The 25,545-nt window shown below is 38.1% G+C and overlaps 1 protein-coding gene across 2 annotated transcripts in view; it reads right to left on the reverse strand.

Moving 5' to 3' along the window:
- The window catches only part of LOC134529620 (transcription factor TFIIIB component B'' homolog), a 60,466-nt gene that overhangs the window by 27,320 nt on the left and 7,601 nt on the right, over positions 1-25,545 (reverse strand). The window contains exons 2-5 of one of the 2 annotated variants that reach the window (XM_063363909.1): positions 22,229-22,335; positions 17,653-18,366; positions 8,397-8,594; positions 4,329-4,373 (exon numbers count right to left, since the gene is read on the reverse strand). In XM_063363909.1, coding sequence (XP_063219979.1) covers positions 4,329-4,373; positions 8,397-8,594; positions 17,653-18,365 — 956 coding nt within the window. In that variant the 5' untranslated portion in view covers position 18,366; positions 22,229-22,335. The remainder of the gene's footprint in view (positions 1-4,328; positions 4,374-8,396; positions 8,595-17,652; positions 18,367-22,228; positions 22,336-25,545) is intronic. The other variant, XM_063363908.1, reaches the window with a different exon arrangement.

Here is a 25,545-nt window from a genome sequence, read left to right on the forward strand (position 1 = left end):
GTGCAACATTGTCATGCAAAAAGTATGCAATATATATTTTTTTCATTTTGTGAAAGTTCGGCCATTCACAAAATCTACAAGTTTAACCATGTGGAATGTAAATATAAAATAATGACCTGGAATGGGACCTAAGCCCATAATTTGACAAATTTTAAAAATGTGTATAATTTCAAGGGTGAAGGATGCCTTTCAATAAATGTAGCTAATTTACTTACAGGGCTTGTTAATGTCTCCAACGTTTATAAAGGCAGGCATCGCCTCTGCTTAAAGACTGAGAGAAAGCTGAATAAGTGCACTACCCTCCCCACCCGCTTTGGGAATGAAACCCAAAGTACTCCCAATTATTGAGTAGGCAAATTAAACTGTGAAAGCACCTCTGGCTGCTCAGGAAATATAGAAAAAATAACAACTTGCTCTTGTAGTCTTCGGAACCGAATTTGTACTGGCAACTATGTATTTGTTAAGTTCATATAAGAAATGTTAACTATTATGCCCTTCCTTTCTCCTACTGCTACTGAGGCTAACAAGCAACTTATAACCTGCGGAGCTTCTCTAGCTGCAGGACTCTGGCCTGTTCCACACATCACCATGTCTTTAACTAATCACCAACAAGTTCTTTTACCAGCCACTGAGTGCTACTCACCAGGGACTTTTGTAAGTAGTATTTCATCAATGATAATCATAATAAATATTGTTTTTAATTTTTTTTAGAGAAATATGTTTTTTGTGTTTCATGAAGGATTTTTTTTATCGTCCGTTCCATTGGTTAGCAATGACTACATTCATCAATGCTTGAAATCTTTCATTTTCGTAAGTTTGAAAAAAAAAAATTAACTTTAGAGATTTTTAATAAGATCCTAGATAAAAATACATAGTTTTATGACATGCACGTCATCAAAACAGTTGATTTAAAACTATAAACATCATACAAATACGTGTTCTTTGTTAATACTATAGTTGACCAGAAATTTACATTTAAAGTAGTGATGGGTCGGTCCTGGTTCTCGGTTCTCGGTTCAGCGGTTTTCAGAGAAGAACTGTAAATATAATGTCGGTACCGGTACCAGTACCAGTACAACAGAAAGCATAACAGCTAAACATTTCCCCAGTGAAAACACAATAGACTCCCGGTAAAACGTTGCAGTATATCGCCTACGACCAACACCCACACGTCTTTTTTACTTCACTTGAAACCCCTTGTGACAAGAGAATAGTTGGTATATCTTTAGAAATTGCAGGCGACACCGATAAAGGGCACTCTCCTCTTCCCTTCCCTCACAATCTTGCGCTAGCTGCTAGCCCGCCCAGATGGAAAGATAATGCCGGCAGGAAGTGAAACAGAGTTCTTTGTGCCGAGATCCCGTACCTATTTTGTCTCTCTTTTCACAAGCAGACAGGGATGATCACTTCAACTAAAAGTATACCTATAGAAAAATAACACAAACTAAATATACTTTTAAAAATTAAAAAAAAAAATACCATGATTTAAAGTTGTCCAATACTAACTAACTGTAGTTATTACCTACGAGGTTTTCTACTTTACATCACTTATAACTAGAGACCTGGAAATATCACGACTTATGAATTTTCAAAAAATCACCAAACACTATTAAACAGTAGGAATGTTTTTTAAATAAAAGTTAAATATGTTTTAAAAAGTATTTTGACTTCTGATTTACTCACGATCTTATCTTTTCATATCTATTCACAAATATCCACAAATTATTAGTTATTTATTTTTTTTCTTTATTCATAAAATGAATAGGTGAGAATGCATGATAATAATGATACATTGAACTCTCTCTATCTATATATATATATATAATCCCTATAGCGTACCATATTATGATATATATCAGATAATATGGTACGCTATAGGGATTTTATGGTATAAATTATTGTATGCTATACCCAAAATTATAGCAAATTATTACCATAGTGCTGGAGCGGCAGTGGGATGCAGAGATAATATTTATCTTTGTTTCTGACAGCTAGCATTTTTAAAATTATTTATTTTACTTGGTCACTGTGTTTTATTGTTATTAAACCTGTAAGATTATCAACAAGACATTTTTAAAGGTATCAAAATGAAATCCCATCACTGGTGTATGGCAGAAGCTGCTTTCAAGCATGAAGAAGAAAGATAACAAAGTATCTTGGAGGACCCGTGCTGATTCAGCATTCAAGACAAAAACTTCCTTTGTTCTGTCCACTTGTTCTCGCTATATACGTATAAAAGCCTTCAAGGCCACACGACTGGTACATTACATCACCATCTCTCTCATTCCTCCAGTGCTGACTGGCCTAGCTTTTTCGGTCACGCTCACCTTTCCTTACCTTTCCTTTCATATGATCTTCTGATACGCCAACAGCCTCAGCATTTCCACCCCAGTCAACCAAAATTTTTCCGTCACAGATTTTCAAGCCAAACAATCCAATGACAATATAATTCCAGTATTCTGAGGGGTTGAGTTTTGCAAGATAAGAGATCCTTTCATTATTTCAAGAATATAAATATCTACTCGTTTGTATTACCTAAATATTTACTAAATAAGTAATAAAATTAGCTTCTCTGAAAATATTTTGTTGTAAGTACGATAGGAGAGGGATTAATTTTTTTAAATAATTGCATTTAGTGACATGAGAAACAACTATGCTATTTGGGACTAGGTGGCTTGATTGTGGTCTAATTATGAATAAGTGGGGTGCTGATGGGTCAAGTTAAACAAACACACCATTTATTAGGGCATACTGTATCTATTGTGTGACTGGACTTGAAATTTGTGTGGAGGTTAACCTAAAACTGAGAACTGGGAACAGAGAACCGAACCAAGAACCGGGGAAAAAAGTAGAACCGACACATCACTAATTTAAAGTTTTAAAATCAATTAAATAAATAAGTTTGAATTTTAAAAAATCTATAACCAATCAAGTGTAATTACAATATGTATTTTATTCAAATATCTAAAACTGGAATTAGCAAAATAATTAAGAAACTACCCTCTTAAATTAAATTGAAACCAAGTGGATGCATCAAGTGATTCCGTCAGCCCTAAATTGATGAATGGAGTGACAGCATCAAAGGCAATTCCTGAAGATCTTGTTGTGCAGTGTTTTAATAAATGCAGCATTTATAACTTGCTTGATAGTTTGGACGATGAGGTTTTAAAGGATGACGATGCTGCCAGTGACAACCCCAACTGCAATGAATTATGAAACCATTGACAACTATAAAGGTCCCAATAGTGTAAACTATGCTCACATATGTATTATATATGCACACACATAAATAAACAACCAGTTTGATATTTTATTGCCATATCTGTCAATTTGAAGCATCTTCTAAAAAAAAAGCAGTTTAAAAAAATTGGAGTGTGCATCATACACACGAGTGCATGTTACTTTTGAAAATACAATAGGTACACAAGGGTTCATGGTAGTTTTGAAAATACAATAGGTGTATATGCTACTAATTAAATGACAAATGAACTATTTTATGATTAAGTGTACAACTGCAGATTAATTAACAAACATCCTAAAACTTCAAACATCTAGTTTTGTAACTGGGTCAGAAACTATATTTAAGACTAACATATCAACCCCAAGAAGTGACCTCTGCAGTTCAGATGATAATTAGTCATTATACAGTAAACTCACAAGTAAATAATCACAAACGTATAAAAAAATGTATTAGTAAAAACAAAGAAACTCTCGGTAACATATGTCTGAAAGTGAATCATGACCAAAATATATAATCATAACTTCTGGGTCTTGTCACTGTGTGTCCACATATGTGTGCACCTGTATGTGGATGGACCATTAACAACGAGGTTGTGTGCAAGGGCAGAACCAGGATCTTTTCTGGGGGAGGGGGGGGGGGCCACAAGGGTCATAAATAACGTAATTTTAACGGGACCGTATTAAACTCCTTGCCAATTTTTAAGCATCTGGAGGGCACATGCCCCCGTGACCCCCCCCCCCCCCTCCCCAGACCCCCGACCAAGAACTGACACAATGATGACATGGAATACTGAGCTGCAGCCTTCTACCCACACTGCTGATTTGTAACTTAGTGCATCTTACAGTAACAAAGCTGTACTACTACAACACTTCAAAGGCAATACTTCTTTAGTGGGAAATACATAGCAATTACTTTAAAAAAATACTAATATCACAAAAATTAAATAACCTACCACCACAAGTGATAATAAACCTCAAGCAATATTGCATCAAAAGAAAAATTACCCTAATGTAGAATATTATTGATGACAAAGTCATAACAGTAATTTTATGGTCAATAAAAGTAAACTAAAGTAGAAAGTACTCACTCATTATCTTCCAGTTGCATTAAAGATTTGTGCTGTTTACGCTGTCTGGAAATAAAAACCCAAGCATTACTATGATATACCTTAAAATAAAACTCTACAAGCCCTATGACTGTGACACATGTAAAAAAGACCAAGCAATCAGCAAAAGTGTGCTTTTTAACTTAATTTAGCTTTCTAAGCCACAAAGCAACATTAAACATTGATAAGGCTGCTCACAACACACTTCTCTACCTCACAAATATTGATATATATTTTAATAATTAAATTGATTCAATTTAATATATTCAATTAATTCAATTTGTTTAATTAACTGATTCACTGATTTATTTATTTAACAGAGAAAATGCTCATGGATTGTGTTAAGGAGCTATGTAAGTCCAACAGAGTTTGCTCTAATGTTCATAGTAAATTTCCAGCTATGGCAATTTTGACTAATACAGTATTTTGTAAAGCAATAATATGTAATATCTTGGAAACTATGATTTGTAATAGTTTGAAAGTAAACATAATTGGAAACTTTTGATAATGTTGTATGTATGGTGTCACCACAACTCCACACATCTTCGCTATTTTTGTCAGAGCTAGTCATGCAGCCCCTGGACAAGTACTGGTGCTGCTTGCCCGAGTGTGTTACTCTTGCAGCAGTTCTGAGGCATGGCATCCAGCCATGAATGAACAAGAAGCAGCAGCAGTGAGACAGACTGTGAGCTAGTCATGCAGCCCCTGGACAAGTACTGGTGCTGCTTGCCCGAGTGTGTCACTCTTGCAGCAGTTCTGAGGCATGGCATCCAGCCATGAATGAACAAGAAGCAGCAGCAGTGAGACAGACTGTGAGCTAGTCATGCAGCCCCTGGACAAGTACTGGTGCTGCTTGCCCGAGTGTGTCACTCTTGCAGCAGTTCTGAGGCATGGCATCCAGCCATGAATGAACAAGAAGCAGCAGCAGTGAGACAGACTGTGAGCTAGTCATGCAGCCCCTGGACAAGTACTGGTGCTGCTTGCCCGAGTGTGTCACTCTTGCAGCAGTTCTGAGGCATGGCATCCAGCCATGAATGAACAAGAAGCAGCAGCAGTGAGACAGACTGTGAGCTAGTCATGCAGCCCCTGGACAAGTACTGGTGCTGCTTGCCCGAGTGTGTCACTCTTGCAGCAGTTCTGAGGCATGGCATCCAGCCATGAATGAACAAGAAGCAGCAGCAGTGAGACAGACTGTGAGCTAGTCATGCAGCCCCTGGACAAGAACTGGTGCTGCTTGCCCGAGTGTCACTCTCACAGCAGTTCTGAGGCATGGAATCCAGCCAAGAGTGAACAAGAAACAGCAGCTGTAAGACACAAGACTATAATCCAGTCGCGCAGCCCTTGGACGAGTATCGGTTCCACCCTCGTGAACTGTTACGGCTACATAAAAAATGTGGATTAGGCAGATTAGGCACTTGGGATTTTTACAAGGTCAAAGAAGTACTGTGACATATTGTTTTCCATTGTCGCTGACTGTTAGGGCTGGATAGGTAAGGCGGGATTAATTAGCATCTGGGGGTTTCACTAGGTCAAGGAAGTACTGGGAGTTATTGTTTTCCACCGTCGCTGACTGATAGAGCTGGATAGGAAATGAGAATTGGGCACTTGGGCATTTCACTAGGTTGTGATAAATAGTTTTCATCATCATGGACTGTTAGGGCTGGATAGGAAATAAGAATTGGGCACTTCTGGGTTTCACTAGGTCTAGGAAGTATTGTGACATATTGTTTTCCATCATCATGGACTTAGGGCTAGATAGGAAACTAGGATTGGGTGTTTGGGGGTTTCACTAAGTCTAGGCAGTATTGTGACATTGTTTTACATTTACGTGGACTGTTAGCGTTGGATAAAAAAAATGGATTGGGTGTTTGGGGTTTTTCCAAGTTCAAAGAAGTACTGTGACATATTGTTTTCCATTGTTGCTGACTTTTAGGGCTGAATAGGAAATGCAGGTTTGGCGTTTGGAGGTTTCACTAGGTCAAGGAAGTATGTACTGTGACATATGGTTTTCCATCGTTGCTGACTGTTAGAGCTGGATAAAAAATTGTGGATTGGGCTCTTGGGTGTTTCACTAGGTCTAGGAAGTATTGTGACAAATTGTTTTCCATCATTGTGGACTGTTAGGACTACATAGGAAATGAGGACAAGTGACATATTGTTTTCCATTATCTCTGACTGTTAGGGCTGGATAAAAAATGGATTGAGCACTCGGGTGTTTCACTAGGTCTAGGAAGTATTGTGGCGTATTGTTTTCTATTGTCATGGACTGTTAGGGCTGGATAGGAAATGAGTATATTTGCACTTGGGGGTTTAACACTAGGTCTAGGAATAATATGACATTTTGTTTTCCATTATTATGGACTGATAGGGCTGGACAGGAAATGAGGATTGGGCGCTAGGGTGTTTCATCATGTCTAGAAAGTACTGTGACATTGTTTTCCACCATTCTAGACTATTAGGGCTGGATAAAAAATGCAGATTGGGCACTTGGAATTTTCACAAGGTTACAGAAGTAACTTGACATATTGTTTTCCATCGTTATTGACTATTAGGGCTGGATAGGAAATGGGGAATTGACGTTTGGGGTTTCAATACGTCAAGGAAGTACTATGACTTATTGTTTTCCATCATCACTGAATATTAGGGATAGTTAAAAATTTGGTTTGGGTGTTTGGGGGTTTCACAAGGTCGAGAAAGTACTGGACATATTGTTTTCCACAGTCATGGACTGTCAGGCCAGATATGAAATGCAGATGGAGCTCTTGGGGGTTTCATTGGGGTTAGGAAGTACTGTAACATATTGATTTTTACCCTGTTGGGCAATTAGGCCTGGAAAAGAAATGTTGATTGTGTGAGTGGGTTTTTCTCAAGGCTCCTGTAATGAGCCATGGGAAGTAGTTACTTCATTCATAATTTTTGAAATCTGAAACCAGTACTTCCAGGTTCACATATAATGTTACAATTGAACAAATATATATAATAAATGAATACAAAACTAACTTCATAAACAATATTCCTTCATGTATTACATGGTAAAACTTAGTTATGTAATCCAAATATTTTATAAATATTTTTTTTCTTTTATTTTATAAAATCATTTTCACTGCAAATTAAATTATTCATATTAACTAGTACTGCCTATTTATCTGCTTATGAAACAATTCCTTATAGACTATGTATTCAACTTTATTTTGAAGTTGACCAAGCTTATTTCAAAGCTGCAATATGTAAATACACATGTACCACAACCATTACAATATCAATTTTTAAATGATCAAGTTTTTTTTTCTTCAAAATATAACAAGGTCAATTGTAACTTAGATAAAAAATTTCGAACAAGACGTTAAAAGATTTAATTATATATTATAAAATGTACCTAAGATTCATAATTCTTCATCTAAAAGCCCCAGTATCAGTGTTTTATTAAATTTCAGAACTGTTTTTCCAGAATTGGTTATGATTTGTTACAGTCAATATTTTACAGGATTTAGTTAAGATTATACCTCTTTTTTAAGTCATTTAATACTTGAGGTTAATTAATATTTGTGTTTGTTTAAAACTTATACTCCTTGTCACCTTACATTTGAGGCTGTCCTATAGTCAAAGTTTTCTTATATTTGAGTTATCCTTTCCACAGAGATCACATTATACCAGAGGCAATCTTAAATTTTAAGTTATGTTATGTTCTAGTAGATATGGTAGGTACTTCTGAGTGTCAAAATCTCTGGTTCAAATATTTTTGATTTTTCAATTCTGTTCTAAATGGAAGAATTAACATTACCCATCACCAGTAATAATATGAGGCATGTTACACAAGAGTTTATTGGTTTTCCAATAAAGCATAAAAAAACCAAAATTGCCATTATAAAATCTGAGGGATTTTCTAAAAACAAAAATTCTGGTTTCCTACTTTAAACCTATAAAAATTTTTGGGATAAGACACATTACAATTTATTCACTATAAGACCAAATTTATTTCAATAATATCTTGTATTCTATGCAGAAAATATTTACAAACACTTAAATCACAATACAGTAAAGGATAATTACTTCATTGGGTTCGTAACTGGGTTGTAGTAAATGAGATCGAACATCGTAAGACGACTTCTATCCGGTCTTTCATCTTTGTACTTTGAGACAAACTCTTGTCTAGCCTTGCTGAGCCGGACTGTTATCGAGCTATGTACTTTTCTGTGCACCTTCTTCAACCGCACGGGCTTGCTGCTCAGTTCCTCGTTAGAATGGGGCCTGCAACATTAGAATTACACTGTAACAAATCCTAACTACAATCGGCTGCATTCTTTTTCTAAAGTCAACAAACAGAATACCAACATAAATTGTAAATGAGGATATTCAGTTTATCGCTGGTTTTCAATATATACCACAGTCTTTTCCCTTGAGAATAGATTAACATGTAAATGCATCAAGAGATACCCACTTCTCAGAGAAAGTTACTGGGCTCCCTTAGAGCTTATTTACATCTGGTTTGCATAACAATAAGTTACTTAAAGACTTTGACACACGTAAACAAACATCCAATTTGGAATCGGAAAGATACAATACACTAATAAATGCAACAGTGTTTTAGTTGATAAATTTCCAAGTTTTTGTGTTTAGCATTTAAAGCCAGCCTAACAGAAACCTTTACATCATCCACAATATAAGTCAAAGGTAACCATTCATGAATATTTAGTGTATCAGTTATATGACTCCATTCATAGGAAGAAAAATTTTAAATCATAAATAATGAGTAATATTAAATGATGTTATTCATCTGTGTATACATGCAGGAACTCAAGTAAAGATGTAATTTTACATTATAAACTTATATCAAATGCTTGAATTTAAAAATAGACACAAAAATCACAAAAGTAAAACAGTTAAAACATGTGACCCAAATAGCTTTACAAAATTATCTAGGTCAATAGAATTATTTCTAACTTCCTTTGCAATTTTTTTATTGGCTCATTTTATATGACTAACATCTGTTTGTTAGTTTATATGTGGTCAAATGTCTCTAGTAATTGGATGTGAGTAGGTGCACACATTCACACTGAAAGTAATGTCAGAAATTCTTTAAATTATTAGTCGGTGACGGTGTTAAAATTACTGATACTTACAATTTTCAGCAAATTTTGGGGTTCTCAATGCCTCACCATCATAAGCTATTAACGATTGAACTTGTGTTAGACGGAGGTATTGAATAAAATAAAGAACTCCAGAGGATCATTTAAAGGGCAAAAAAATATTTACATCAGAATCTATTCCAGTGACAATGGTATCAAGCAAATGAAATGAATTAATAGATCATGTGAAAACATTGTGCACCAAAGTAGGTAACCTAAAATGTGAGAATCATTGAAAGAGAACATATGATTTAAGGATAATCTCTCCAAATGAATACATAGTTAATTCAAATAAAAAAGGATTGAAAGTACAAAATGAACCTAATGAATCTTTTATTTTAGTTGTAAGTAAATCTAAGGGATACAAGAAAGTTGAATAGATTCCAAGGGGAATGCTGAAACATTTGTCTCCTCTTCGGGCAACCGGACAGCTGACCTACTTTTGACTTGCCGCACTCCAGACCCCTCAGCTAGCTTGAAAATTCGGCCTGGAGTGGACAATTCTAAACACTTGCATACATGTTTGAGCGCTGAAAAATCATGTTCGTCTATATAAATGTTACTTTTGTCGATTTGTGTACTGAAATAATGTCTCTCAGACACAGACTGATAACTGTTTTTATTAGCATTTTACGAATGTTAATAAGTCATCATGGCGTCCATCTTGTGACCACAAGAACAAGTACATGTTGTAATTAGTCAGACTGATACAGTTTTTATTTTATCATCTTTATTATTGTTCTAAACTAATTTGCATAATTTTGTGATAAATCATAATTTAAGTAATGATTTTCGTATGTTAGGATTACAACCATCTGACAGTCATATAACACAACACTATCTCTTATAATACCTATTTAGTTTCAAGGTCTTCTGAATTATTATTTCTTGGAGTTTTATTCATTTTGCCATAGCTTTGCATACACACACTGATATTTTTTTCTTTATTTTTAAACCATTTCAACTACCTTGCAATTGAGGAATAACTGGGAAAACCTTACAGCTCTTTGGTTACTGTGAGCAACCAAATTCAACAGCATCATTTTTGGAAAGAAAAAAAATAGGAAAGAAGCCTTTGGGATTGCTTCGTGAAGACGTCAGGCTGGGTCTTGCCAAATCCTTGGTTACCCACTCAAGTGGCCGAAGATATGCGTCAGCCACGATTTAATTAAATAGAGATCCATCTTCTGAACATCTTGAAACAGTATTTTTGGACACTGTACGTCAGAAATGTTACGACGTCTTTGTGAAACATGTCGGCGTCTGTCGCTTTCATACTCATTGTACCTCAAGACGAAGGTTGCAGTTCTCCAAAATGAATATTTCCCACATTTGGTGGGATCCAATTTGACTAAAAACTTTTCAGGACTAGAGGGATGCCGATCTTTGATACAGTTCCTGATGGCATTATTATTGCCGTAGTTTGCATTATCAGTAAAGCCTTCCAGTTTCCAGTGGAGGTCCTACAGATACAAGAAAATAGTTCCCGACTCCATACAAATAGTTCCGGCATTTTATTGTGTGCCCTCTTGCATTATCAGATATCAAAGTTACAAAGATGCAGGTTTCCATAAAAATGGTAATTAAAAAATCTCCTTTAACTATGGTTATCCTCAAGTATAAGGCATATTTTAAACACATGCATGAAAAAGGTCTTTGCACTAGTCACCTTAGAATCATTTAGTCATTGCTAATAAAGGAATAAATTTAGTATCTTTTAATCATTTGTATGTTATTAAATGGAAACTGAACTCTATGAACCTGACCAATAAGTTTATGCAAAGGTACATCACACACCAAATACATACAGTATTGGTTTCAATAGCAACAAGCGGCTACTGCTTTAAGTCATCTGTGAAGACATTGGGCAGAGGAAATGCCTGTTTTCTCGGCTAAGTCAACGGAAAATCCTGGCAAATTCCTTAAACATTCTGAAGGATACATGCCGAGATTTAATCTTTCTGACACAAAAAATTAAGATGTCTTAATAACTGTTTAAAAAGCACCGCGTATTACTGGTGGGAAGTTCACCAGACTTCTGTGACTTCTTTCAAGCAATTAGTCAGTTTTCCTTCAACAGTATTGGTGCTTAAAAATTCAAGGGAATTTATGCACTCAGTTACACGAAGAGAAGTATGACCCTAAGAAAAATAGATCGCTAGATGCTCATTTAAGTGAAATGTTCACGCATACTCGTTATCTTGACATTATTACAAGTGATGACGAATTTTTCGCAATGATCTTAGGGAAACTTCCTATGCGCTACCAACTGCATTAACTGGTAGGAGCTTTGATAGCATATCTGATTTCCGAGACCAGTTACACGCATACGACAGGCTCGATCGCCAGAATAGGAGTAATAACCAGTGGGACGAGACTGAAAAACCATCTGTAGATAAGCAACCGCCGCTGTATCAGCCCTGGTATCAGCGACATAACGAAAAATATCATGAGAATGACCAGCATAAACGTCCGAAAATTAACACATTAATTTGTCATCGAAACAAATCCGGCCACCGACAAAATAATTGGTACCAAGGCCGCTATAGCAGCAACTCTTGCCATAGAGGTTGGAGATCACACGAGTCCGGTAAGCCGAAAAACAACCACTCGTGGCACAACTGCGAAGAACACAAAGATTACTGGCATGCGAGAGAGAACATAATTTCGACGCCAAGGAGAGAAGGGAGTGGCGATCAGCATCGAACCTCTCCTTACTCACCGAGACGGCCTCCCTCGTCGCCGCATTATAAGGACGACAGACGTTCGCCGAGATATTCTAACCAGCAGTATGACAACTCAAAACATTATTACGAGAATCGAGGAGCGGCGAAGTCATCCAATAGTCCGACGAACTGACTGCCAAACAACACAAACTCCCCTAGAAAGTAATGGGTTAACCAACTGATACGTGAAGCCACCAGTAACGACGCCATTCAAATATCACAGAATACATTCCACAATCAACCTTCGTCCTCGCTGTTGTATACAGGGTATTTTCAGAGGCAAGAACCCATTAACCTTGTCACATGGTATGCTAACCCACAAGGCACTGAACCAATATGGGCGAAATCTACACCAAGTACCGTAACTTTCAGCGGCGATAATGGTAATAATAACCAGACGTTAAACCAGAAGTGATCGGTGATGGTACGCCCCGAACACCGATCGTAAACAGTAACAAGGGGTTAATCCGAGTCGAAGATACTAGGAAACTGTGTAGTACTATATTGATGCATGAAAATGAGTGAGATTTCTTGTCACACGAAGATGATATTACTACGGAAATTCCAGAAGTGTTTTGTCCGGAAGTAAATTTATTTATTTGCGGATTAGTAGTCACACCTGTGCTGTTAGATAGCGGAGCCGAGGTCAGCTGCATAAGCAAAAGTTTAGTTATCTGAAATTGAAAATACAGGATTAACACCCCACGAAATCTTGACTGCAGAACGTTCGGAGGCATTACCGATAACGATGTTACCCAAGACGGAGAAGAACTCGCAAGAACAAGAACCATTAGGCGAAGACATGAGAGAACAAATAGAGAAGTTTGTTAGAGCTTATCTACATTTAGCAGCTGAATGCGTAGTAAGCAACAGAAGCTGAAACGAGTTACGAAGTTAAACATAGGAGATTCAGTACTTAAATGAACTAATCCTATCAGTAATTTATGGAAACAAGTGACAAAGAAGCTGTTTTTATTATACGAAGGACCATACCAAGTTTGTGAACGAGAAAATGAGAAATGTTACACTCTCAAAGAGATTGACAGCAACAAGGTCATAGGAAATTTTAATTTGAACCAGCTAAAGTTCTATAAACCACTTAAGGATTAGAGACGCAGGTATACAACGAAGATTTATTTTAAACTTGATTATATGTCAAGTCGTCATTGATACACGACCAGGAGAGAAAAGCCAAAAGTTTTCTGGGCTAGTTTATCTCATGCCTGCTAGGATGCACTAGTGAGAAATCATGAGAGAAACACATTTAGTAAACCACAGTGTCAGGAATTTTTAACACTTTAATCATCTTTCTAATAATAAAAAAATGTTAATTTTAAGATATTTTAAATCTTATTAGAACAGAAATATAAATAACATTATTATTTTGTAACTCAGAAATGTTGTTAGCACCAACTTATAATTGTTATTCCCAAGCCTTAGTATATAAACAAAGCAGTACGTAAATTATTTTAATTTAATTTTTGGTTGTTTGGTTTAAAATGTTATCTAACATTTATTTAAATGTACTTCAAATGTATTTAGATATATATTAGAACAGTAGATTAATTTTAATGGGAGTAGCATCTTGATTAAAATGGTAGTCAGCAAGCATATGTATCTGATTGGAAGACAAATCATTTTGATAAACATACTCTCTTATGGAAAAAAGTATTTGAATAATGCTGTTTTGATGAGCAATCTGTTTCCCTGTAACAAATTAAGGTGTTACTCTTGAGGGGCAGGTGTAATAAGATGTTGTTTATGTATTTAATTATATTTAAACTCTATTTTTTGTGATTTTGTATGCATCGGGATCTTTATTTGACCCAAGTCGTGCTAGAGTCACACTCCGTATTTGTCTTAAATTATATCTTTGTCACAGGCTGAAGCCGCCCCTGACAGTGATATCGTCACAGTACGCTTTAAACACACGTAATATGATATTTTTAACCTACCTTAAAATTTAGACACAGACATAAAATTTCAATTGTAATTAATTTAATGAGTGAATACATAGTTCATTTTTTCTGCCTTTTTGGGATACAATGATTGTTTTATGATAAAGATTTTTCAATCATTGCCATTTTTGTTAAGCTAACAAATGAAAACCTCAATACCAGGATTAAAAAGTGCCTAAGACAGTTTTTAAGTTATAGTTTACAATATGTTTGCCATTTTAATAGATTATGTTGGCTCTTGTTCCTCTACTCTTAATGAGGCCTCCACATTCCAGACAATTGCTGAGCAGTAATTTCAATCAAGATAAACAATAAATTAAATGCAATTACTCCCCCCCCCCCCCCCCCCCTTTTACATATACGGTGTCGATCATAAAACACAAATTGCAGAGATTAAAACTAATAGACTGGGCTGTATTAAGGTGACAATAAAAATCATGTAGGCTATCATCATTAATTATATCTTTCTAAATTGACACACATTATACAATTTCATATAACTAGATATTAGGTACTCAATGTTAACTGGGTGTATAGGGTAACCTGGAACCAAAATACTGTGAATATGAACTTAATATATAAATTACAACATTAAATAAATCTAGTAAGAACATTATAAATACTTTAAAAAAATCCTACGAAAATTTCTGGTGTGCCTAAAGTTCCTGTGTGCAACAACATTAAAAAAATTAGGTAGTAACATCTTTCAAGCCCAGATCCGTTTTCTGAGAGATCAAATTAAAAATGCTATCTAAAAATTATTCAGGATCCTGTTAGTACGCCTTCTTAAACCAAAGGTAGATTTCACAAGTCGACACTATAGCTCAATGATGCTGGGTTAGTACGCAATTAGTTTACATGCAATTAGTTGACTGAGTCTGACGTTGTGTGACGTAGTAGCACGGTCAAATTGGCAACACAGTATTTTGTACTAAGTTATTCGTGTACTGCAAATAGTTTGGATAAAAGACATGCAAATATTAAAACTTGAGTTTGGTCAGTTTATCTGCAATGAATAAAATGCTGAGTATAAGTCTCGTTTAGAGCACTGTATGAAAGGCACTGATTAAATATGCGTTTTCTTGACAGGTTAAAGCAGAGCTTGCTGGTAGAGTCACTTAATAACTAAATGGTAGTTAAAATTTGTAAGTCTTTTAACCTGATTTCAGGAACAGTTTATTTGCCGGAGGTAAAACAATTTCTAGGGCCAAAATTTTACCTTAATAAGCGTAGTCATTGCGTTCACCAACAGGTAGGTGAAGTGTCCAAAATTTTCATGAATGGTTATGCGTAAAATTTATAACGAGTCTCCACCCAAATGGGCCGCGCCGGCCCAAATGTGCCAATTCACACCCAGCAGCATATTTTGACTTCCCCTTTGCCACTGCATTCCTAAAGCGCTGAACTCTGCATGACATCTGACATCATCCTCTTCAGTCACGCTCCCAGCGTTGCCCAATGCTACAGTATATCCACAATTGTAAACTTTTATGTAAAATCGAAGCCTATAAAAATTATATAAATCATATGACTTATTATAAATAACAGTATTAGCAACAAAATAGAATAAAAATAATAGAGACAACTACATTACATAAAATAATTAAATACAGTAAATAAATTAGTTAACTGAAAAAATTGTACCAACTTTAATAAAGCAAAAAATTAAATTAACCTTGCAGTGGCCAAAGGTTCACAACTGAGTAGCTGTCTAAGAAACTATAACCTCCAACACTTCAATAAAAAATGAAAGCTTATAGGAATAGAGAGAAACCAACTAAGGAAAATAAAATTTTACTTTGTGAAGGAAAAAGATCTTTCAAGAAAGAAAACAAGCATGTGTGCAATGAATGTACATAAAAATAAATACATCAAAATAAAGAAATAGTTATAAACCATAGACAGAAAAGAAAAACAGAAAAAGAACAAGGTCACGCCACCCATTTCAAAATATATCCTCAAACAACTGGAAAAGCAGAGCATAGAATTACAAAATGCATTCTTAAATCACAGATAAAAAAAATAATTAATACAATTTTAACATCGACGTGGGTATTCTAAAAAATTGTTCCTTGTGAATCAGAAAGTTAACCAAATAAGCATACACATCTAAAAGAAAGTTGATAATTTTTATAATAAAAGTAAACCTACATGAATAAGTCCTTGTTTGAAAAATTATGTAACAGTTGTAACTGGTTTGCCAAAATTAATGACTTCAGAAGCACGCCATGTTGACCGCTCTCAAAGCATACCCAATTTTTCAAAGTTATTTCCCAGAAGAAAATATATGTTCTTTAAATTTTCTGCTCTTTGTCACCTATGTTCTACTGCAAAATTCTATTTCAAACTTTAGTTCTGATCCTGAAAGTTGAATCAAGATAACGATGATGCTTTGCCAGTTCAAGAAACAATCTGTAAGCCTATCTTATCTGACTGCAGACCAAAATCATGGGTTTTAGTATTATATTTAAAAAATAAAATGGAACTGTGTTGAATATGCTGTCATTGTAATCCAATATTTAACGTACAGGGTCTCGTCCCTCTCAATGAAAAATCATTCGTTGGTGGCCTAGTGTCAAAGATGAAAATGATGCATCATTGAAAAATATAGTGAAAATTCTTCCAGAACCCTCAATCGATCAGCATGGAATAGTTCTTGCGTTCAAAATTAATGCCTTAAATAACTTTGATATAGAGTTGACTGTCAGGCATGCATATCTAAGTTTAGAAATATTTTTATTTTAATGTAGAATTAACTAGAGCAACAAAACTCACATAATTAGCAAAAACTAATTCCATTACCATTATGTGTAGAATTCCATTACTAAGCCTTTTTTTTTCCTAATTTTTTTTTATAAAAATATAACGTTATTCAGAGAAGGTTTTTTTTTATTGGTGTGTGATGAGTAGACTATTAAAATGTAAATAATTTTATATCATGATATAATAACATTTGGAGTTAAAGAATGTGTGTTCAAAATAGAGCAATAAAATGTGTATCTCTTTTCATGTTCATTTTCCTTGAATTGTAGGTGAATAAAAATTCTTTAAAAAGGTTCCATTACCACATTATATATACATATATACATACACACACACACACACACCACATATATACACCTAAAATACACTGCTTTTATTAAAGAACTAGTGATAAGTTTCACTAAATTTAAATCAATTTAATACATGATTTAAAGTATAAAACATACCCCAAATTTTGTAATTCCATTACTGTGGAATCACCCTGGAGAAAATCACACACATATAATACTCAACCTCACAGTTTATTAAAAAACAATGATTAAATTGATTAACTATCAACATCCATGACTTCCTGTTCATACATATAACAGTATGATTTTCCATAAATGTTAAGTTGTGTTTGTTATAATTTGACAGTTTCAAGTGTCTGGTGAAGGCACACAAGTAGCCAGGTGGGGCAGAAATCAGAGATAAACCAACTATACTATACTGAACATGTTGAAGTTGTACTCACGTGCTTGTCGAGAGCTTGCGTTGCTCCAGCGACCGGTCACCTCGTGCCGGGGAGAGCTGTGGTAGCGTTGGCTTCACCGCCCTGTGTCTATCTTCAGTCTCCTTGCCACTGCTTGACGTGCTTCCCGACCCATCCTTGCGTGAAGGCAGCCTCGGGATGCACCGTGCATATCTTGACCTCGACACCGAGCCCCCCGCCACGCTCGACCCGGACGACATGTCACTTCCCGTCCCCAAACTTTGTTCCGGTCGTCCCTCATCTAGTGCCTGGCTGTCATTTTTGTCCGGTGACAGTGTGTCCAACGAGAGGCACGGACTCGAGATATCTTGAGAAACTTCAGCTGCGCCTTCTAAAGATAGATTTTTATGGAGAGAATCATCGTTTTCCAAATCACAGATTTTATGTACAGAGGGTGTAACTTCAAGATTTATCGATCTTTTGGGTTCAACAACACACCCAGGATAAATGCTGGAATGGTTTTCGAACACAGCTTCACCTTGGTTTGCTGAAGATATGGATGGCGATGCACTATCACTTGGAAGCAAAACGATCGCAGGCACATCATGCATTTCAGCATGATCATCCTCGCTTTGAGCAGGTTCTGGTTTATCTGTAGTGTCTGTCGGAGTGGACTCTGCATTGCCAGCAGCCACGTCTTTTGCACGACGCACGGGCAGGTTTGCCACGGCTTTGATTCTTGTGCGTCTCAGCATGCTAAACAACAAATACAATTCACAATCAGTAATGGGACAAAAAAACTTCCCAAACAGCTGATATATATTTTATAAGAAAATAAAATAAAATTTCAATATTTTTCTTAACCACACATTTTTTAAGACACTTGCGATAGATGTTGGGTGTTACAGATGTTAAGCACTGGAAATACCATTAAAAAGCCTGTAATGCTACTCTGCATGATTCAAGCCCTGCTTAGACCTGGAACAAAATATTGTAGTAGAACAATATAGGAAGGTCATCAAAAAAAGGGAGACACTTTATTCAGCGCATTCTAGTGGCAGGGCCTGGTCCTATGCCGTTGGCGCAAATGTTATAAGGGTATTTTGGCCATTTAGAATGCACGTTTTTTCCAAGCTTTCTGCAATTGTGGTTATTTATTATGGCTGAAAAAGTTCCTGAAATGTTTGGTTGCAACAATTACAATGTTGCAACTGCTCAAAGTCTTTTGTTTTTTTCCTTAGGCGGATTTGTGCTGAAGTCTGCGTGTTGCGGCATTAACCTATATATATTCACTTATATGAACACCGGGTAACAATTAAGCTTATCGGTGTGCCAAATAAATCTCTGTGATAGCAAAAATGTTCTGGAAAACAATTTATAAACTTTAAGAGTTGCACAAACAAAGAGTCGCAACTTAAAAAAATATGTTTATAATTGTAGGACTATACATTGGTTACAAAAAATTTTTACATTATTCACAATAGATGTATTTAGCACCATGGTTTTATGCGTGACTGATATAAGAGAGAACTTTGGGTTGATTCTCAACTGTTTCAATTTTTTTTTTTGCAATTTATTATACGACACATTATATTTTAACACCATAGTTAAAAAAATTACTTGCTATTGTTTAAGTAAGTGTTATAACAACTTTAAATAAACAATCCAGTCCGTTGGTTTGGTTATTTTACACTAGGTGTGCATATAACATTTATTTTTTACTTACAGTAAAAAGAAATCTTATAACCATAATCAAAATAAGTGATTGTTTATACCCAAATATGTGTATATACATAAATATAAAGGAGAGTTTATGTTTGTTTGTATGTTTTTTATACAAATGTAAGGTTTTATTCCAAACTTGATGGAATTTTACACACTTGACCATCAAAATGAGTAAAATATCACTGTCTACATAATATTCCAAAAAAAATCCCCACTTCCCTTTCCCACCCCTTAAAGCATAATTTTGGTACTTTCTGGTGAAATTTTACACCACTGCCATTTAAAAAAGAATAATATTACTGTTTTCAACTAATTGTGAAAAAGTGTGTCTACCACATTTGTGGAAACAAATCTCAATGAGTATGAAGTAAAGAAGTGTCATATCTGCAACATTTAATGCTTTTAAATATTCTTATTTTTATATGTATTAATGTTTTTAAAATGATTTTTGAAAATATTTAAAACTTAATTTTCTTGAGTAGGTGCTCCTATAAAAATATGATTCAAAATTCTAAAAAGTAATTTTTTTAATTCCTCTCATTCTATTTGATAACTGATAAACAGCATTGTGATATTTAAAGTAGTTTAAGTTAGAAACATTATAAACACTTAGCGATGTTTCTCGGGACAGTAGCACTAAATAATACAATATTTCAGAGTTATATTTTTTAAGATAAGCAGATAAGAGATCTAGGAGATCTAAGAGCATCTAGGAGATAAACTTTTTTATCATGTTTTACAGAATTATTTATGAAATAAACAATTTAAAAAATTAATTTTGTTAAAAGTTATATGATCATTGCCCTTTTGTCATTATGTTTAAAGTTAGATCATTTTTCACAATGAAGTCAATATTTTTTTTTAGATTGAAAAAACTTGTTTCGATTATGAATAAGTACCCTTTTTTTAAACGTCTGTATGAAGTAAGAATTCATTACTCTACGACAACAATATTTCAAACAACAAGAGAATTACCGTGCCGATATCGCCCGTTGTAATACAGGGGACTTTGAATTTTGCGGGGATTCTTCAGGCCAAGCCACTAGGATCACTGTAGTCAGGTGTATCCCGCATTTGCTATGTTAAGAGGCATGAGTTTCCTACGTTGTTCTACTAAAATATTTGCTGGAACCGTTTAGCATCCAAGGGGGTAGCAACTGAATCGCATAGGTGACGTTGCTGATCCTGGCATGGCACTAGACTGAGGGTGCAGCAAACAATCACAGCTCTCTTAGGCACTGCTGATGTGATGCTAACATTTTACTGATTAAAAGTCTCTATGTAGTATATTCAACGCAAACACCAATTCAATTTTCCAAACCATTCTGTTAGCAACACCATGTTACATGAAGCAGTTTGAAAATGCAAGGTTTGGTGAGGTTAGTGGACTTGCATTAAGTAAAAAAAGGAAGTTGCACATGGTATAGTTTAGCACAGTCTTGTATTTAAGTGGGCTTTGAAGCACTTGATTAAACTTGGGTGTCTCAGTGTCCGGAGCACACTATTCATCACCCAACCATCACCTCTCCCGTGCTCCAATGAGACTGTACTATGTCTGACTTGGGCTGCTGAGCAATGATTGACAGCAGTCTCACTATACATAGACACACTGTCAGGAATCAGGATGGCCGGACCAGGATCGGAACCCATGTCTCCTGAATACAAGAAAACAAGTCTACTGATTTACCACTGCACCACCTTAATTGATGAGATGACTGCGTAAAATTGTTAGTAACTATTAGTCATTAAAATTTCTAATTCACCTACAAGCCACAACATTCAATGTCAGTTGAACAGAGTACAGTAAAAGGGGGCTATAGAGTAAGAACATTCGCCCCTTTTGGATTATAGTATTATTAATATGAATGCAACATTTTCTTCAAACAAATTAGACAGTTTCTTCTGCATTTCTAGCATCCAAAAAAAGGATGTTGAAATGACAGAAAATGAATACAATGATGTATTTAATTTTTTCATGAACAGTTTTGTTGATATACTCAAAGTTGATTGTGATATCTGCATTCGACTTTGATTGGAGACGGAACCAAGAAAATTGAAATCACTTTGCAAGGAAGATATGTAAAAATAAGTATTTACATGAGTCAGCCAAACAACACAATTTGTCCTAAAACTAACGAGCTCTTCTTTTATAGCTGGCAATGCTTCAAGTAACAATGCAACAGTATAAAGAATATGTTGACTTGCAGTTAATGACATTGGCTAGTTGCATTCAACTGCATGACAGGGTAGACTGAGGGTCACAGATTTGACCCTTCCTAATGTTCATAGATACTTCTGTAGATACTGAAAAATCAAAGTGATAATTTCAAAATAATGTTAACTATTATATGCTTGATAAAATATTTCAAAATACCTTGATTAAAAATGTTACCATACAAATTTAACAATATTCTAAAAATCTTATTTTAATAAAAACTTATAAGAAATTATACCTGTTTAAAGTATCAATACAGTTTCTAATTATTTTCAGTACTCAAAGCACATTTTAATTTCTTTTTTACTTCATACACTTAAAGCATATTCAGTTATTCTGTAGGCCTACATGTGAACTGTAATTCAATATAGTGTTTTATTCTTTTTCAGAGTATTTACCACGGCCGTGCTCAGTAGTTGATGGTTGAACGTATTATAACTCAACAAAAAATACTTGTAATTATTGTAAACAAACCACCCAAGATGAGTGACTATCAGGGGTTAGAAACTTAGTTGATTACACATTCCAGTAATTTCAATTCTACAACTGTCAAGGAAGTCTTCAACGCTGACTTAAATAAAAATGATTTTCACACTACAAAATTTTATTTCTTCGACCATACTGCTAATTTTCATTTACATTTGATGCACCCCACTGCTACGTCAACCTAATAATTACCTCTAGTTACAACTCAGCTGTTTCCTACAGGCAGCTCTCCACCTTTGGTATGTCACACCAGCATCTTTTTTATCTGGCATTTTCTATTTGCATACCCAAGTTTCTAGCTAAAACAATAAAAAATAGGAATATTATATAATCTTAGTAAAACTGATTTCCTTAACAAAGAACACCAGTTACTTTGGCACGAAATAGATCACATGCACAGAATTACACAGACTTTGGTGTAAGGGCTGAATGGCACTTATTTGCTAAAAGAACATTTGACAGGATATGAGTTACTGTGAAGAGGTTGGTTGCAAAGTATAGCTTGCAGCAGCCGCATAACAACCAGATCAGGACACCAATAAATGTTTTAAAGTATTGTTCCAATCATACTCAAGAAGTTGACGACAGTCGTCGTACCCTCCCAGATACAGAGGCCGTACCTGGCCACCGACGCGGGCCTGAGGGGGCCTATTTTCCCCCCCAGTGAACCCCAGTGTGTGCGACGGCCAGGGACGCACCCGCGTGCGCCCTAGCATGCCAACGAGTGTTTTTTCTATGTGACTTTATCTTTTATTTCAGTGTGTATATATTTGTAAACGATTAAGGGATTTGAATGTGTGTAATTAACTTATTTTATTTATTATTCATTGTGCAAGTTCGCTGTGTAATTAATGTCTCGTGTATGTCTTTGTAAATAATTCAATAACTTTTTCTGAAGTGTTTCGCCGTAGTATGTAATTGCAGCCTGGCGCGCCGCGGGACGGAGCTCTCTCCCACGCCGGCCGATTTTCCCCTCCCTCCCCGCCACCCGCGGGCGCCGGCCCGCGGGCGAGCGGGGAGAGGCAGTCGCGTCCTGGTCTCGAGCGGAGACAGACGTGTTCGTTGCTCCGCGAGCCGCGCACGTTGCGCTCGGGATTGAACGTTCGCTCAGTCCGCAGTCGGTCACGGCAGCTGAGCTGCCACCGCGAATCAGCTTAGCATTGTTAACTTACGAGTCATCGGGAGACGTGTCTAGCGGGCAGTTTCTACAACGCGAACGTGGTGCTTCGAGTCTCTGAACTTTTCGCCGTCCACGGAACATTACGTAACGGGCCGCGTATGTACAGCGTTCCGTCTTCGGGCCCTTTCTCACTGGGTCAGCCTAGCATTAATAAACTTTACGATTCGCGCCGAAACGTATTTGAGAACCGCCCCGTCATCAGGGAGTCCGTGTCGCCGTGGTAGGGCACTTGTTCCGCGACGGTTCCGCCAGGCTGCGGCAGGACTTTATAAGCGTTAATAAAAGACGGCTCGTGAAATCCGTTAATGCCGTGTTCTGCTTGCGACAACCTACCAACATTCCTCGCAATCACTTCACTCTCCCTCCAGGTCCCGCCTTTCCCGGTCCCGGCCACGTTGGCCTGGACCCACACCTCTCCGACGAGGGCAGTACGGGCATAACAGGACATTTATTTCAACGGGAAAACGGGGACCTGAAGCCGAGGGACGTCATTTGGCGCCCAACTAGTGTGGCCGTAAGCATACGCAAGCGCACGCAAGCGCACGCAAGCGCGCAGGTGCAGGACAGAACGGAAGCAGGTGCGGCTGCGCGGCGTGGGAGCGGCTCGAATTCGAGACGTCGCGCCGGCGGGAGATAACGCAGCGCGGGAACGGCGCGAACACGAGACGTTTCGGCGAGAGATAGCGCGTCGTGGGGGACAGAAATACAAGACGGCGGTGCAGCGGTATCCCGGACTGAAGATAACGCGCTGGGGAGGATCGTATTGTATTACTGGGGGAGATTGTGTTCACGATCCGCGGATCAGTAGCACAGGAGGACAGGATGGCGTGGAAACAGGCGGGACAAGAAAGATACGATCTAATCAGTTTCGAAACGGACTTGTGTGAGGAGGGAGACTCCGCGAAAATGGACGTAAAAAACGAGGTTTGCGGGTCCGGCGGCGCGGCCGAGGGCGCAAACAGCACGGACAGCACAGTTGAGGACAGTAAACGGGAACAGGGGGACAGGCACGCGGACGCAGATGGGCCGGTAGTGCGGTACGTGAGCACGCAGTTTGAGTTGCCAGAGTTTGCGGGGAGAGACAACGAGGACCCGCGGGAGTTTTTGCGGGAGTGTGAACACCTCCTAAAACTGTACGAAGTGCGACGGGCGGAGTGGACGCCGCGAGTGGCGGGACAGCTCCGCGGCGAGGCAAGGAACTGGTGGTCAATGGCCGGGAGTTTTGATACCGAGTGGGGACATTTTGTGCGCCAAGTCAAAACTAGGTTTGATAACGATCAGGCGCGGGCAATGTGTTTGCGGACATTTTATTGCCGAAACCAGGAGGAGGACGAGAGTGCAGAGCAGTTCATTTACGAGAAGTTACGCATGTTCCGCCGATTGGGGACAAGTGGGGACGTGAGTGCGGCGTTGCCAACCATTGTCGAACAATTGCTGCCAGAGTTTCGCCCCTTCATGAGGACGGCTGCTGGTCGTGACACGGAGGAGTTCGTGGCCCTCGCCCGCGTGATCGAACGTGACATGTCGCAGTGGAGGACGGCACTCAGGGGCGCGAGAGCTCCCCGTGCTCGCTCGGGGCCGCGAGGGGTCACCGTCACAGAGGTCACGGACAGTGACTTGACCGTGGTGAGCTACGCCGGCGGCGCGGGACCGCGCAGGACAACAGACCGCGGTGGCACCAGGGAACGCCCGGAACCAGCTGCGACAGGAGGAGGACGTCACGAGCGGACAGATACGAGAGAGAGGGACGAACGTCCGCCGCGATGCCGTTTTTGCCCGGACGCGTACCATTGGCATCGCCTCTGCCCCACCAGAGCCGCGTGGGAGGAGGCGCGCGAAGGCAACACGTCGCAGGCGGGAAACGCAGGACCGGGGGCGGAGGGACAACTGGGTGCCGCTCCCCGGCCCGCCAGCCACCGGCAGTCCCAGTAACTGACAGAACACGTCGACCACCACCGGCGCCTACCGCACTAACGTCCTGTATGCCGCCGGGAAGCAGGGGACAACGGGACTACTCCTCATCAGCTGTCCCCATGCCGAGGCAACTGCGGGGACAGCTGACTGCCGGCGCCACCACCGCGGCCCTGAGGCCGGGTATACCAGGGCCGGACCAGCCGCCTCGTCGACACGCCGTCGACGGGGTGGACAACCAGAGCGTCAGCGCAGGCATCCCGCCGGCCATCTCCGTGCAGGGACAGCTGACTGCCGGCGCCACCACCGCGGCCCTGAGGCCGGTTATACCAGGGCCGGACCAGCCGCCTCGTCGACACGCCGTCGACGGGGTGGACAATCAGAGCATCAGCGCAGGCGTCCCGCCGGCCATCTCCGG

This window comes from Bacillus rossius, chromosome 2, assembly GCF_032445375.1.
Source record: "Bacillus rossius redtenbacheri isolate Brsri chromosome 2, Brsri_v3, whole genome shotgun sequence".
NCBI classification, from domain to species: domain Eukaryota; kingdom Metazoa; phylum Arthropoda; class Insecta; order Phasmatodea; family Bacillidae; genus Bacillus; species Bacillus rossius.